Genomic DNA, 15,006 nt, shown 5'->3' with positions numbered 1-15,006 from the left:
GCTGTGGAGCCACCACATATCGCCCTGGATGCCCCAAGCCTGTCCCACATCGAACACAGAGCTGTTATCTCATCACCGACCACAGCATCCTGCTCTCCCGACAAACTCACGTGCTCAAGAGCTGGTTTGACGGTTCCCCCTACCCGTTTAATGAGCTGCGCTCACCCCAGGAGAGATCATATACTCCTCCTCAGAGGAAACCTCTGGCTTGCAGTCATGCGTGGACTTTGGTCAGGGACTGCACCTTCGGAGGGTGAGGCTGAGACTGGGTACGTGAATCCCTGCCAGGGTCACACTGACCTTCGCTGAGCTCAGTACGGCATCAGACAGCCGGCAGAACCGCACCGGGAGCCATCGCCACTGGCCATCCTCATCCTCCCAACCACAATAACCTGAGGCAGGCGACAGTTAGGACCCCGGGGACGCTCGGCTGTGGCTCTGCAGCAATAACAGGGCACAAAATGCGTGTCCAGGATCACTGAGCCCGGGCAGGCAGAGCTCCCCGGGACAGCTGCCGAGCGAGCTGAGGCTTTAAGAGCCATCCTCTTGTCGCACCGCCAAGCCCCGCTATGAAGTTCATATATAAACACCGTCAAGCCCTCACACATGCAAGGGACAAGGTTGGGGCTACGTGTGAAGGTTTCATCCCAAACTCCCAGGGGAAGGTCCCCGCGCCGGAGGATTAATGTCTGACCTGGCCCTTGGGGAGGAAGGCAGAGGATGAGTCAGGGGCACAGGACCCCAGGCCACCAGCGGCTTTGGTGGGGCGAAGGGAGCCCATACTCAGAGAGCCAGGAGATCCCCCAAGGTCACCGAGCACCCAGCGAGCCCGGGCTCATGGGGGTCCCTGAGCCCCAGCAATGGGGAGGGGGGTCAGTGCTCAGGGCACTGGGGGCAGCGGCTCCATGGCACCCCCTTGCAAAACTGACCCGGGATCCTGCAGCGCATCCAGGGGATCCCCCACGAATCACTTAAGGGAAGAACTGTCACCCCCCCAGCACATGCAAGGGACCCCCCCCAGGGACCAACTGAGGAGGGATCCCCCCCAGCACACCCAGGGGGCCCCTCAGGAATCACTTAATGGGGAGGGATCCCCCAGGAATCACTTGAGGGAGGATTTCCCCCCCACTCCCAGCACATGCAAGGGACCCCCCAGGGATCACTCAAGGGGGGGGGGATCCCTCCCAGCACACCCAGGGGACCCCCAGGGATGAACCGAGGGGGGATCCCCCCCAGCACACTCAGGGGACCCTTCAGGGATCACTCAATGGGGAGGATCCCCCCCAGCACACTTAGGGGACCCCCAGAGATCACTCAATGGGGACGGATCCCCTCAGGGATCACTTGAGGGAGGATTCCCCCCACCCCACCCTGCACATGCAAGGGACCCCCCAGGGATCATCTGAAGGGGGATCCCCCCCCACAGTACCCTGGGATCCCTTAGGGATCATTCAAAGTGGGGGGACCCCCCCCCCAGCACACTTAGGGGACCCCCAGGGATCAGGGATCTCCCCCAGAACACTTAGGGCACCCCGCAGGCATCATTCAACAGGGGGGAACCCCCCAGTACACCCAGGGGACCCCCCCAGGGATCACTCAAGGGAGAAACCCCCCGCAGGGATCACCTGAGAGGGGGATTTCCCTCCCCAGCACGCCCAGGGGTCACCCAGGGGGGATCCCCCCGCCATTCCCCAGTCCCCAGCGTACCCCGAGCCCCTGCCGCTCACCGCCTCCGCCGTCCCCGGCAGCCCCTGCTCTCGCTGCCGCCTCATGCCCTGGCCGAGGCCCGCGCTGCTGCCGCCGCCAGCGGCTCAGCCCGCCCCGTGACGTGGCTCAGCGCGACCGGGGACACGGGAGACGTGGGGCCAGCGTGGGGAGACCAGGCCCCGCTGCAGGCTCCGGTGCAGAGGGACACCTCGACCACAGCGGTCCCCTCCTTGAGCCCCAGCCCAGACCGGGCCCTGTTCCTGCTCTGAGGTATTTTTCCTCACAGCGGCTTATTCCGCCCCAAAAAAACGCGGATCCGTCAGGAGCCAGCCAGCTCCGCCACGACCTCACTGACCTCAGCAGCACTTTTCATGCCAAAACCCCAATTTGCTAGACTTCTGGCTGCCTGCAAATGGCCGCAGACACAGTTATGTGTTAATTATTCCTGAATGCAGCTGTATCTCACAAAGAATACTCTGTATTTTGGGGGAGAAGAGTCTTGTTTGGCTTTTGTTTGCTTTTGTCTTTTTTTTTTTTTTCCAGAGAGAAACACTGCTCTTCCACGGAATTCCTCTTAGTCTGTACACTCCCTTGAAAATTTAGGATTAAGCAACCCCTTCCTGAGAACTAAAACAACAGATTTAATTGGTGATAATCCCAGGAATACCTGCTAGCCTGGGAAGCAGTGCGTGACAGGAGCACCACAGCATCGCTTCCAGCAGCACACAAGCACTCCGTGTTCTTATCTCCACCATCCTCACCTTTTAATTTCTTGGTAGATCGCCGAGAACGCTTGCTTGGAAGCATGGCCTGACCGTGAACAGACGGGAGGGTGCATGAGGATCCGGGCTAACGGAGCGGGACACCCCGACACGCACTGGAGAAGCCGCTTATTAAAAATAAGAGCCCTTCGCCGAGCAAAGCTGCGGGCAGCGGGGAGGGCAGCTCCTGGCTTTTCCCAAATGTGGAGGTTTTGGAACCCATGTTCCTTATTGTTTAAACACACACACAAAAAAAATCATAGGATGTTGCTGAAACATCCAAATCCTGGAAAAATAAGAGGAGATATCTGACAGATGAGAGACTCCGCTGTTGCGGATTTAACCTTACCTCTGACCTGACAGTGTGGGCATTGGAGAGGGAAATTAAAACCAAACTGTAGCATTTCTCCCGCGTGGGAATGCGAGCACGGCACCCACACTGTGCTGGCACGCCGCCTGGCCTCACCGAAAGCACCTACAGCTGCGAGAGACCTCGCAGGAGGTGGTTTACCAACAGCTTTTAGCCTGAAGCTGGAAAATTTACATTATTCCCCAAATCCCAGGGTATTTTGGGATAAGGGTGATGCCTCCCATCAGCAAGACCATGCCATAGGGATGGCGAGCTCACCGGCATCAGCGTTGGTGGTACTCACCCAATTCGCAGCTAGGCGAGCTCTGCTTGAGGGTGTATTTCTTGGGCATGGCGTTGCCGCTTCTCTCTCTCTCTCTCTCTCTCTCTCTCTCTCGGCTGTTTCTGAGAGCAGGCAGCCCGGTCAGCGTTCCTCTCTCTATATAAGAGGTGTCCCCACCCTTCCCTCTCCTGGGTCCCCTCCCTCTCTCCTCCGCCTGCAGCACCCACACCGTGCCAGTGGTGCAGAGTTCCCCGAGGGGAGCTGAGGAGACAATTCAAAGTCTCCCGAAAACAACCGCATCTGCTTCAGCCTTATCATTTATTAAATAACTATAAAAACCACTGAGTTAAGGGGGGGTTAATAGGATGGCCAAATGCTTTGATGTACAGCCTCGTCCTCGTGGTGAGCAGCAGTGTTGTGTTTGGGGGGGAAAGGTGGGTTACGCACTGCCCAGGGCACATTATCAACCCAGGAGGCTCAATTAAAAGGCCGCTTGGTTGAGCATCAGATGTGCTCCAGTAATTAGCATGCAATGGCCTGGACTCTGCTCCACCAGAGCTATTTGACAGATTAGAGCCCAAACTGGCACTTACAGGGCATTTTCCAGCCACCGGTACGTGCAGCACTGATAAGACACGATCCCTTCCCGGCTTGGATCAATACAATCTATTATCAACGATCCCCGCTGGTCCAAAACCCGCCGAGGCAGTGTGATAACCTGGGGTTTGTCGGGTTTTTTTTTCTTTTTTCTCTGCAAAAGGGCCCTCAGTGCCTTTTTCTGATAAGCAACAGCTGAATGTGCAACACTTCCAAGACTCACCAGGCAGGAGGGCAAAGACATGAGCGTGCGTGACCAGCACCACGCACTCCAGCTTGCCAGGGCTGCTGGAGGGGAGCAGGGGGGTTTTGGGGTCCAGACAGAGAAAGGAGAGGGGGCTTGACTGCAAAAAGCATCCCCAAGGATTCATGGAACATGGAGGAGCTGCCGGAGACCTGGAAAAAGGTAACATAGTGCCTAGTTTTGGCAATGCCTGGGGGGAAAGGAGCCAGCAGACCTCACGGGCAGGGGTACAAGCAGCGGTTGTTTCTTCAATGCCATTTCTTGTGGCATTTAGAATTGAGAAAGCAAACGTGACCCACACGGAACTACCCCCGAGGCAGCTGCAGAACTGGTTCGGTCACTCAGCACACAAGTTGTCTACGGGAGGGACGGACAGAGGTGTCCTGCATGGCTCCGGGGTCTGGACCCAGCTGCAGGGCAGAGCAGCTGAAGCAGAGCAGGGGGAGCCACCCAGGGCAGGAACCGCAGGGCTCTGGGCGAGGACCACGGCCCCTCTGCTGCCACACTGACCCTCACTGAGGACCTGCAGTGGGGATTCGGCCTCCCCACCACGTCTGGGCCAGGGCAGAGGCAGCCGAGGGTGAGTTACAGACCCACCACAGGCAGGAGCACCCCTCGAAGGGCCAGGGAACAAGTTTAGCCCCTGGCCCCGGTGCTCAAAGGGCCAGGGAACAGGTTTGGCCCCCGGCTCCAGTGCTCAAAGGGCCACTGAATGGGTTTGGCCCCCAGCTCCAGTGCCAACTGTGGCAGGTAAAGAGGGAGAGGGGGCCCAGCTCACCTCACCTCACGCACCCACTACCCTAACATGTAAGTCCCCGGCGCTGCTCGGAAGCCAAGGGCCCAGGAAGGGGACGGGCAGCCCCGGCTCCCTCCGCCGCTGCTCCGCGGGCTTTAAAACAGAGCTGAAGAGGGGGAACCCCTGGCGGAGCCCGGGCCCGGCCCCGAGCTCGGGTGAGGGGAAGGGGGCTCTGGGGGGTGCCCGACACCCGCCCGCAGGCCCAGGGCACCGGTGCCGGTAGGGGAGGGAACTCGGCCCGATCCAAGTCCCGCTTCCACTTGCGGTCACATGATCAGCCTCACGTAACCTCCGCCTGCCGTCACGCGGGCACCGGCGCGCCAGCCAATCAGCGCTCAGCCCCCCGCGCTCGCGCTCTCTCTCCCTCCTCCGTGACCTTCGCCCTTTAGCCTCCGGCCGTGACCCGCCAAGATGGCGCTGTCCAGGGCCGGCTGCCGCTGGGCGCTCTGGCGTCTCGGCCCCTGGCCTGGCCCCGCCGTCGCCGCCCTCAGCCGCGCCCGGGGAGCGCCGAGGTGAGCGGGGACCGCCCCCCCCCCCCATCCTTCCCCACTATCAGCCATCGCCCCCCGGCACCGGCGGGACCACCCGCTCCTGCTGTAGCCCCGACCCGGCCTTGTCCTCCCCCCAGTGCTCAAAGGTACTGGCCGTAGCCTCCACCCGCTCCGCAGCCCCTTTTGCCCCCGAGACCACGCCTACCGTTACTTACCGTGGTGTCCCGTCCCTTTCCCGTGTCACCCTGTGCTCCTCTGCGCCACCCGTGCCCCCCCCATTACCGACCCTGCCCCCCAAGCTGCCTGAGCCACCTTGACCCCCCCAGCGCCAAGGACAGCCCCCCCAGGCACTGGGGGAGCCCCCAATCCCTTGCTGGACCCTGGTCCTGATCGTCGTCGTCCCCCCCCCGCCCCTCCCCAGCCCTGGCCATGGCTTTGAGCTCTTCTCAAGAGCAGCCTGGGACCAGCCAGGGCAGCCTGCGCAGGGCAGGGGGGGTCCCAGCACCCTCTCCTCTCTCTGGGGGGGTTGAGAGGCCCAAAGTCCAGTGTTCCAACCCTCACTGGGTCAACCCCCACTTCCATAGAATCAAAGAATGGTTTGAGTTGGGAGGACCTTAAAGATCATCTAGTTTTCCCCCCATGCCCTGGGCAGAGACACCTCCCACCAGCCCAGGTTGCTCCCAGCCCCATCCAACCTGGCCTTGAACACCAGGGATGGGGCAGCCACAGCTTCTCGGGGCAACCTGTGTCAGGGGCTCACCACCCTCACAGGAAAGAATTTCTTCATCATACCTCCCCTAAATCTCTCCTCTCTCAGTGTAAAACTGTTTCCCCCTCATCCCATGGCTCCCCTCCCTGATCAAGAGTCCCTCTCCAGCTCTCCTGGAGCCCCTTTAGGCACTGGAAGGGGCTCTGAGGTCTCCACAGAGCCTTCTTTTCTCCAGGCTGAACCCCCCCAACTCTCCCCTCCTGTCCTCCCAGCAGAGGGGCTCCAGCCCTCGCAGCATCTCGGTGGCCTCCTCTGTCCCCACTCCAACAGGTGGGGGTGTCTCTCCTGTGCTGAAGCCCCTGAGCTGGAGGCAGCAGTGCAGGGGGGTCTCTCCAGAGCGGACCAGAGGGGTGGAATCCCCCCCCTTGCCCTGCTGGCCACGCTGCTGGGGATGCAGCCCAGGTTACTGGTGGCTTTCTGGGCTGTGATCGCACATTGCCAGCTCACACTGAGCTTCTCATCCACCAACACCCCCAAATCCTTCTCCTCAGGGCTGCTCTCCAGCCATTATCCGCCCAACCTGTGCCTGCGTTTGGGGTTGCCCCGACCCACGTGCAAGACCCTGCACTTGGCCTTGTTCAACCTCATGAGGTTTGCACGAGCCAGACTTTTCCACAAAACCTTCACAGAAATAATCGGGAGTTGCTGTGGGGGTTGCTTCGCTGCAGGTCCCCAGTGTGCTGCCTCTCCGCAAAGGCTGGCTCCAGGTCCGTCCTCGCTGCCCTGGCGTCAAAAGTGAAGCACATCAACGGGAGGTACGAGAGGTTTTTGGAAAGGACCTTCCCCCGTTTCTACGTGCTGTACGCGACTTTCACAAAAGGTGGGTCCCAAGGAGGAGGGGACATTTCCTTTTCTCCAGGGAGAATGGAGGAAGCTGGCTGTGCTGCCTGTTCCCTTCCCAGGGCTAAAACCAGCATTGTTGGAGGTGTTTGCCTGAGAATCAAGACTTGAATGTGCTCTCTGTTTTGGCAGGAATCCAAGCGCTCTTCGTGGAAGTCAAAGAAATAAGAAAAATCAAATCTAAAATGTCCCATCAGAGACTGAGCGTTCAGCAGCTTCCCTACCGGGAGATGGAGAGACTGCGGCAGGTACGACATGGTACTCGGGACGCAATTTGATGCCACCTGGATCCGCAAAAAGGGGCTCGAGTTCGTATGTGGGGCTACAATGAGGGATCGGAGAGGCCGATTCTTCTGGGTGAGGCACGTTGCCTGCCTTAAAACAGGGTTTGGAAGTTGTGGCCGAGGTCGGGGCTGTTAATTTTGACGGAATTTTGCGAGTTTGGCATCAGATCCTGATTCTCTCTTCTAATTTCGGAGGCAGTTTCGCAGGGATGTGATCAAGGCCATTCCCATCGGAGTTATCGCCATCCCGCCCTTCGCCAACTTCTTGGTCATCGTCCTGATGTGAGTACTGGCGTCGTGGTGACCTCCAGGGCTTAGCTGTGGCCCTGATCTTTGGGCTCCTTAACACTGATATCTTAAATTTCAAAGAATTGGGGATTTTTTTTAGAGTATAAATCCAGCCAGATGGTCTCTCTTCACCTCTCACTGTAATAAAAAATACCAGTAGCCTACCGAGCCCAGCCATTATTTTGCAATACCGGCTCCTGCCTGCCAGCCACCCACCCAGCTCTCGGTTTCTAACACAGAGAAATAATCCCCGGCATGCAGGGAACAGTCCTGTGCGTGCTTGGCTGGAGAAACCTCCTTGCACAATTCCCTCCCAGCTGTCTCAGTAGCACTTCGAACGTCCCTCTCCCTGCCAGCTGTCTTGCTGCCAGAGCTAAATCCGGGCTAAATCCCTGGGTTTTTCAATTCTGCTCCCTGGCTTTTGTGTCCTGTGGGTGGGTGAGAGAGCCCTGCTGCGTAAAATGGTGCAGGGTGGAGATCTCCGTGTTGTGTTGAGCCTCGGCTGCAGCGGAGAAGATCCAGCCACGCATGGCAGTGATCCGATCGCCTGGAGTGCTCCTTCCCGAGCTCGCTGTGGCATTTGGAGGAGCAAATCTCCTTCTCTGACAAGGTGACCTGTTTAGCAGAGGAGGGAAAGGCCATGGATGTTGTTTACCTTCTCAGATGTGATTGATTCATTCATAACACTGTTTCCCACAGCATTCTCCTGGAGAAACTGGCTGCTTGTGGCTTGGACGGGCGTACGGTTCGCTGGGTTAAAACCTGGTTGGATGGCCGGGCCCAGAGAGCGGTGGTGAATGGAGTTAAATCCAGTTGGTGGCCGGTCGCAAATGGTGTTCCCCAGGGCTCAGTACTGGGACTGGTTCTCTTTAGTATCTTTATTGATGATCTGGGTGAGGGGATCGAGTGCACCCTCGTTTTGCCGACGGACACCACGTCGGGTGGGAGTGTTGACCTGCTGGAGGGTAGAAAGTCTCTGCAGAGGGCTGTGGCCAGGCTGGATCGATGGGCTGAGGGCAGTGGTGTGAGGTTAAACACGGCCGCCTGTGGGGTCCTGCACTGGGGTCACACCAACCCCCTGCGGTGCTCCAGGCGTGTGGCAGAGGGGCTGGTGGAAAAGGACCTGGGGGTGTTGGTGGCCAGATGGCTGAATATGAGCCAGCAGCCTGCCCAGGTGGCCAAGAAGGCCAGCAGCATCCTGGCCTGTGTCAGGACTAATGTGGCCAGCAGGACTGGGGCAGTGATCGTCCCCCTGGACTTGGCTCTGGTGAGGCCCCACCTTGAATACCATCTTCAGTCTTGGGCCCCTCACAACAAGAAAGCCATTGAGGGTCTGGAGCGTGTCCAGAGAAGAACAACGAAGCCGGTGAGGGGTCTGGAGCACAAGTCTCATGAGAAGCAGAGGAGGGAACTGGAACAGGATGAGAGGAAATGGCCTCAGGTTGCTCCAGAGGATGTTTAGTTTGGAGATTAGGGAAAATCCCTTCCCTGAAAGGGTTGTCACGCACTGGAACAGGCTGCCCAGGGCAGGGGTGGAGTCACCCTCCCTGGAGGGATGTAGATGTGGCACTTAGGGACATGGTCTAGTGGTGGGCTTGGCAGTGTTGGCTTAACGGTTGGACCTGATGACCTTAAGGGTCTTTTCACATGTAAACAATTCTGTTATTCCTGAGCTCACCCCCTGGGAGGAATGAATCTCTGCAGCTCCTCGGGGTGAGACGTGCTGCCCTGGCACAAGATGTCGTTTCTTTCCAGCAGCATGAAATCCAACTGCCCTGGCTCGTGTGTGCAGTTTTCCTCCCTGAATCCTTCTCTCCTCTTCTCTCCAAGGTATTTCTTCCCACGCCAGCTCCTGATCCGCTACTTCTGGACCCCCAGCCAGCAGGTTGAGTTTCTGGAAGCCTACGACACCATCCGGAGAGACTCCTATCCGGATGTGGTGAAGAGTTTAGCCCTGGCAGCACGTTCCCTGCCTGATCTGCAGCTCCAAAAACGCCTGCAGGAGCTCTGCACTGAGGTACGTCAACACCGTGGCCAGTATTGCCCGTCCTGCCTGTGCCGCTGCTGCCGCCTTGGCCCTGCCTGGTGATGATGAACACCCGTCGGAGGTGACGGCAATGTGCACCGTGGCTCTTTCAGGTGCAGCGAGGTTCCCAGCCTCATGTGGCCGAACTCTATGCTGTGAGAAGTTTGTTTTCGGGCTCTCCGCTGGGACTGAACAAGCTCCAGGTGTCTCATGTGGTGAGTGCGGCTTTTCTCCTGCTGCCAGCTCAGAGTTGGCTCTTCCTGAAGAGCGCTGAGGTGCTCATCCACTTAGTTGTGCCCCAAACAGAGGGTTGTGCCCTAAAACCAGTCCAAGTTGTGGATGAAAAGCTGGACATGAGCCAGCAATGTGCCATCGCAGCCCAAAAAGCCACTGGCAACCTGGGCTGCATCCCCGGCAGCGTGGCCAGCTGGGCGAGGGGGGGGATTCTGCCCCTCTGCTGCGCTCTGGGGAGACTCCCCCGCAGTGCCGCCTCCAGCTCGGGGGGTGCCAACAGCAGAAGGCCACGGAGCTGTTGGAGTGGGGCCAGAGGAGGCCCCGGAGATGCTGGGAGGGCTGGAGCCCCTCTGCTGGGAGGACAGGCTGGGAGAGTTGGGGGGGTTCAGCCTGGAGAAGAGAAGGCGCCGGGGAGGCCCTTCCAGTCCCTAAAGGGGCTCCAGGGAAGCTGGGGACAGACTTTTTGACAGGGCCTGTAGCGATAGGACAAGGGGCAATGGCTTTCAACTAAAAGAGATGAGATTCAGACTAGATATGAGGCAGAAATTGTTGCCTGTGAGGGCGGTGAGCCCCTGGCGCAGGTTGCCCCAAGAAGCTGTGGCTGCCCCATCCCTGGAGGTGTTCAAGGCCAGGTTGGACGGGGCTGGGAGCAACCTGGGCTGGGGGGAGGTGTCCCTGCCCAGGGCAGGGGGTGGCACTGTATGGCCTTTAAAGGCCCCTTCCAACCCAAACCATTCTTTGTTTCTATGAAAACAGCCCCAGAATGAGACACACACCTCAGCTCACCCCAGGCACCTGTGTCCAGCCCAGGACAGAGCCTGTTTCTCTGGACGCCTGCTCCCTGCTCTGCTCGTTGGGCCGGGCAGCCGAGCTGGGCGTAACGAGAACTGCCAGGGGCAGCTCAGGGTTTCAGCTTGGGCAGAACAATTAGGCAGATAATTAAAGGGGACCAAAATATGGGGCATGTCTGGAGCAGGAGAGGCTTTGTCTGATTGAAGTTGTGCCTGAGTGGGTCAGACACCCATTTTTGGAGGGGTCGGATGCCCTCACCGATAACCCTGCCCTGCTTTTCCCTCTCAGAAAGCCCTGAGCCGGGTCCTGTTCCTCACCCCTCACTTGCCAGCCTTTTTCCTGAGGCATCGCCTGCGGAGCCACGTCTTGGAGATCCGGCACCTGGACCGTGCTATGCTGCGCCTGGGCTTGGGCCAGCTGTCCGAGGAGGAGCTGAAAGCGGTGAGGACACCTCCTCTGGCCCCACGCTGGCTGCTTTACCCTGGGCTTGCGTCATCCTGGCCCTCCCCATCGTTAGCAGAGCTGTGTCGGGGCACAGCACGTTCCTCCAGACCCACCGCGAGGTGGATTGCGGCCGCTCTCCTTTGGGAAGGCATTTTCTGAGCCCATTTCCCATGCTGGGACCACACCGGGGCACGGTTCACCGTTGCTTCATGCTGATGAAGGATTACAGCGCGATGCACGGCGTTTCGTATTCTTGAATGTGTCTGTATTTTTTTCTCCTCTCCCCTGTTCCACAGGCTTGTTACCTCCGTGGCCTGAACTCCACTCATCTTGGCATGTCGGAGTGCAGAGCGTGGCTGGAGCAGTGGCTGGGGCTCTCCTGCAAGCTGCAAGGTAACGGCGGCCGAGGGGCAGCTCCTGCCTGGTGGGGCAGGGGGGACCTGGGGGCCTCTTGAGTTCCTCTGGGCACAGGGAACGTCAGTTCTGGGGCAGCGCCATTCTGACCCCGTTCGACTGTGTTTTTTTCAGCTTCTGAAGCTTCCCTCCTGGCAAACAGCATGGTCCTGCTGTCCCTCAACTACGTCAGGGCCAAGGAGTGATGGCCGAGCCGCCGGCTGCGCACCCTCACCCCTGGCATCGCGCGCCGATTTGGCGATTCCCAGCCTGGTGCCGCAAAAAAAAACGAACCACCAATCCCACCTTTTGGTGATGTGAAACCACAGCCCGGGGTCAGCGAGAGGTGCCCCGATGCTGCTGCGGGGGCGAAGATGCAATTCCCTCCGAGGTTTGTGCCAGCGCCGGCTCTTCTCTTCCCCTTCGTGCCGTCGGAGCGGGCTGGCGATGCCGTGGGGCTGAGTCTCGTCCCTGCCTCCCGTCCGTCTGCGTCCAGGGAAGGCGGCTTTGCTGTTATAGCTCAACTGCGTCACTTTAACTACAGGAGGGGAGAACATGCGTCTCCACTGCCTGTGGACACTTCCCTTAGTATCTTGTAGTAGCGGGCTCTGTTCAGCTTGGGTTTTGCTGCTCTGTGCCTCGCACGGAGGGTTTTACTTTGGTTCTTTACTCCACTGAGCAGTCTTAAATATAAAAATATCCCTGAAGAGTTAAGAAAAGACCCCAGATCCCCATGTGACCTTACCGGGAGCTTCGAGGGGGTTCCTGTGCTTTTGTTCGGCTTTGGCTGCCTCCTGGAGCATCCTCATCACGGCTCCTCGCCCGGGGAGGCTGGAAACACCGCTGCTGCCACAAATGGGGTTAGAGGGGCAGCGGTGAACTGCACTGACGCCTTCAGCGGAGGCCGTGGGCTGCCTTCGTCAAGTTTGGCCTAATTAGATCTTAGCCCTGTGCTGTCCGCTCGGTGGAGGCGGCACTGGCGGCTTTCGGGGCAGCTCCCCGCTCTGCAGGCTGCGTTCAGGTGTTCAAACCCACCGTGTCTCACCTCGCCCCAGTCACTGCATGAGAAACGTCCGGCTGGTGGGTGAATTCAACCCAACTTTAAGTAAGTGTTTTAATAAAGACAAAAGCAAACGAACAGCTCTGGCGTCTCTCTGGAGGCCCTTCCCTGCCTCCCGCGCCGTGAAATACTCCATGTCCCACCCCCAGCTCCTCCACCCACAGACAGGATGCGCTAACACCTAGAAAAGTTCCTTTTTTAAGTGTTATTCGGGTATAAAGGAAGGGTAGAAATCACCCACCTGTGCACCAGGGCAGCTCCGAGCTCCTCCCTCACCTCTTGGAGAAGAAACCTCTTCCCCTAAGCCCTGCCTACCCTGTTTTTGCAGGAATTCGAGACCCTCACCACGAGGAGTTCCCCAGGGTGGGTTTAACTCCCTTTAGGACACGAGCAGCGCAAGTTTGAGCATTTCTTTATTTTTACACTTAAATATTCTCTTTAAATACAGCATTGTCACCATGAAAAGAACATAAAAGGCTGGGGGAAAAAAAAGGGGGGGAAAAAAAAAAAAGCAGAGGACAAGCTTTGGATTCACACTGGAAAATTAAAAATAAAAAGCCACCTGGAGACAGTGTGAGCTGGGGAGGTTTGGGAGTCGCAGAGTCACTGTTTAAATAGGACGAGGAGCCGGGGAATGCCTGGATTTTGGCGGTGCCATAGTGCCACGGCTCCCGCGGCAGCTCAGTAGCACCAGAGAGGGAATGGGCTGGTTGGTTTCTTACATGGCGACGAATCGAACAGGAGCCAGCACGGAACCAGCATTAGTGTCAGTGAGTATGTGTAAACCAACCCGAAACCAAACAACAACAACAAAAAAAATAAACCCAAGAAAAGGCAGAAATGCGCTTTCATTGCACTATTAACAGCATAGTTATCTTTGTAAAAATAGAATAAATCCTATTAGTTCTTTGCTTATTGTGAAAGCACCCATCCTAACCAGCGTCTTAGGATTCATTCTGTCAGTTGACGGAGCCTCCGGGCTCACCTAACGAGCCCCAGCCCAGCACCAGCGGGTCCTGACCTGGCTGCGGTGGCCGAGGGCTGGCACGCAGAGCTGGGGAGGGAGTGCGGAGGCCATTGAAAATTAACAAAAGGGGGGGAAATAAAGACTTTAACCCATTCAAGTGTCACCATTTGCTCCGGTTTTGCAGCTTGTAGTTGCTCCGGTTTGTGCGGGAGCTGAAAAAAAAAAATAAAAAAACACCACAGCCAAACTGCCACTGGCACAGTGGCAGCTCCCCGCTGGGAAGGGACGTGGGGACATTGCCAGCGAAGCGCCCAACAAGGGATAAGGCTTTGTTCCTCCCCAATTTAGCCCTTGTGTGCCAGCCGAGGGCAAGGAGAGCTGCCACTGGGATAGGCGCCAGCCGGTAACATGCACCGAGACCCCCCCAGTTTGAAAACCAGCCCCTTCCCCCTCCGCTCGGCCCCGGGAAAAGGGGACAGTGTCCCCAGGGCTCGGTCCTGGTGGGGAGCGGGGGGAAGGTGGGGAAGAGCCGCTTTGCCAGGCTTAAGGCTCAGTTGGAACCGCTCGCCGAGGTGGCGAGAGCAGCAAAGGGGGTTTCAACCCCTTTAAACACCTTTCGGCAGAGGGAGGCAACTGCCAGGAGCGTGAGAAGAGCCTTAAACCGCAACAACCCCCCCAAAAAAAAACAATTAAAGCACTTGGTCAGATCGCAGTCCTTCCCCCGGCTTCCCCTGCTCACCAGCTGGGAATGATTCCCTCGGGAGCACGATCTCGTGTGAGCAGCTCCGGGGTCGTTTTCCGAGGAGAAGCGAATGCAGCAGCCATGGGGCTGTGTTGGATTGAACTCTCTGGCAGAGGAAGGTCGTGGGCATGGGGAGGGCTCTTCAGTCCCTCCTCTCCTCTTGATTCTCTCCTTAAGAAGAGCGGATTTGCTCATCCGGAGTCTGGTAAACGGTGGGGGACGGAGTGGAGACGCTTCCCCTCGGCTGGGATAAGGCTGGAGCCAGGGGGGTGCCCAGGGGGTATGGAAAGTGCTTTTCCTGCCTGGCCAGTTGTCTTGACCGTTCCTCGAGGCCACCATGGAGCACGGGGACAGACAGACAGACGCGGGGCTCCATCGCAGCCATGCAGTGGCCACAAAGGGCTCAAACTCTTCAAATCCAGGTGGTTAAACGCCCCCTCGAAATTCCCTAGGAGAGTTTGCGGGCCGTGGTCTCGCCCCTCTTGTGCAATTAGAGCCTCTCCGTCAGCTCCGTGTCCTTCCCAATCCATCCTAGCCCCCTGGGCCGGCTGTGGTGGCCAGTGGGCCAGTGCCGTGGGGAAGGGGCTAGAGCATCACTCGGAGGTGCTGGGTTGTGACACAGCCTGGTAAACATTCGTTAAAGGGAAAAAAAAAAAATGGAATAAAGGTCTTTTTTTTGTTAAAAACCAAAGAGGGCAAAGGTCTGCTGGCAGCCCGGGGCTGCGGTGGGGGCAGCTGAGCAGGAGGAGGATGGGAAGAAGCTGCCGTGAGAACCAGGAGGCTCCAGATCCGGCATGTCCCGGCGCACAGGTGGCAACCGAGCGGCCACCGGCATCGGCTGAGCTGTGAAAACCGTCTCTGCTGGGCAAGTGAAAGGCTCTTGGCTCCAGGCGAGGGGATGCCGCTTAAAATCCTCTGTACAAGGCAGCCCCCGGCTCT

General features: G+C 58.3%; 1 protein-coding gene across 1 annotated transcript; it reads left to right on the top strand.

The window, feature by feature from the left end:
• Positions 1-5,148: 5,148 nt before the first annotated feature.
• On the top strand, positions 5,149-12,471 carry LETMD1 (LETM1 domain containing 1; the record flags this gene model as incomplete). The annotated part of the gene is made up of 9 exons (XM_082496435.1): positions 5,149-5,249; positions 6,666-6,817; positions 6,970-7,085; positions 7,321-7,403; positions 9,240-9,426; positions 9,549-9,650; positions 10,750-10,902; positions 11,202-11,298; positions 11,434-12,471. 9 exons carry the CDS (start codon positions 5,149-5,151, stop codon positions 11,502-11,504), a joined length of 1,062 nt encoding a protein of 353 aa, XP_082352561.1. The 3' UTR covers positions 11,505-12,471.
• Positions 12,472-15,006: the final 2,535 nt, after the last annotated feature.

The sequence above is a fragment of the Vanellus vanellus genome, assembly GCF_965231255.1.
Source record: "Vanellus vanellus genome assembly, chromosome: 28".
Classification (NCBI taxonomy): Eukaryota; Metazoa; Chordata; class Aves; order Charadriiformes; family Charadriidae; genus Vanellus; species Vanellus vanellus.
The sequence above is the reverse complement of the archived record's forward strand: the minus strand, read 5'-3'. Positions and strand labels throughout refer to the sequence as shown.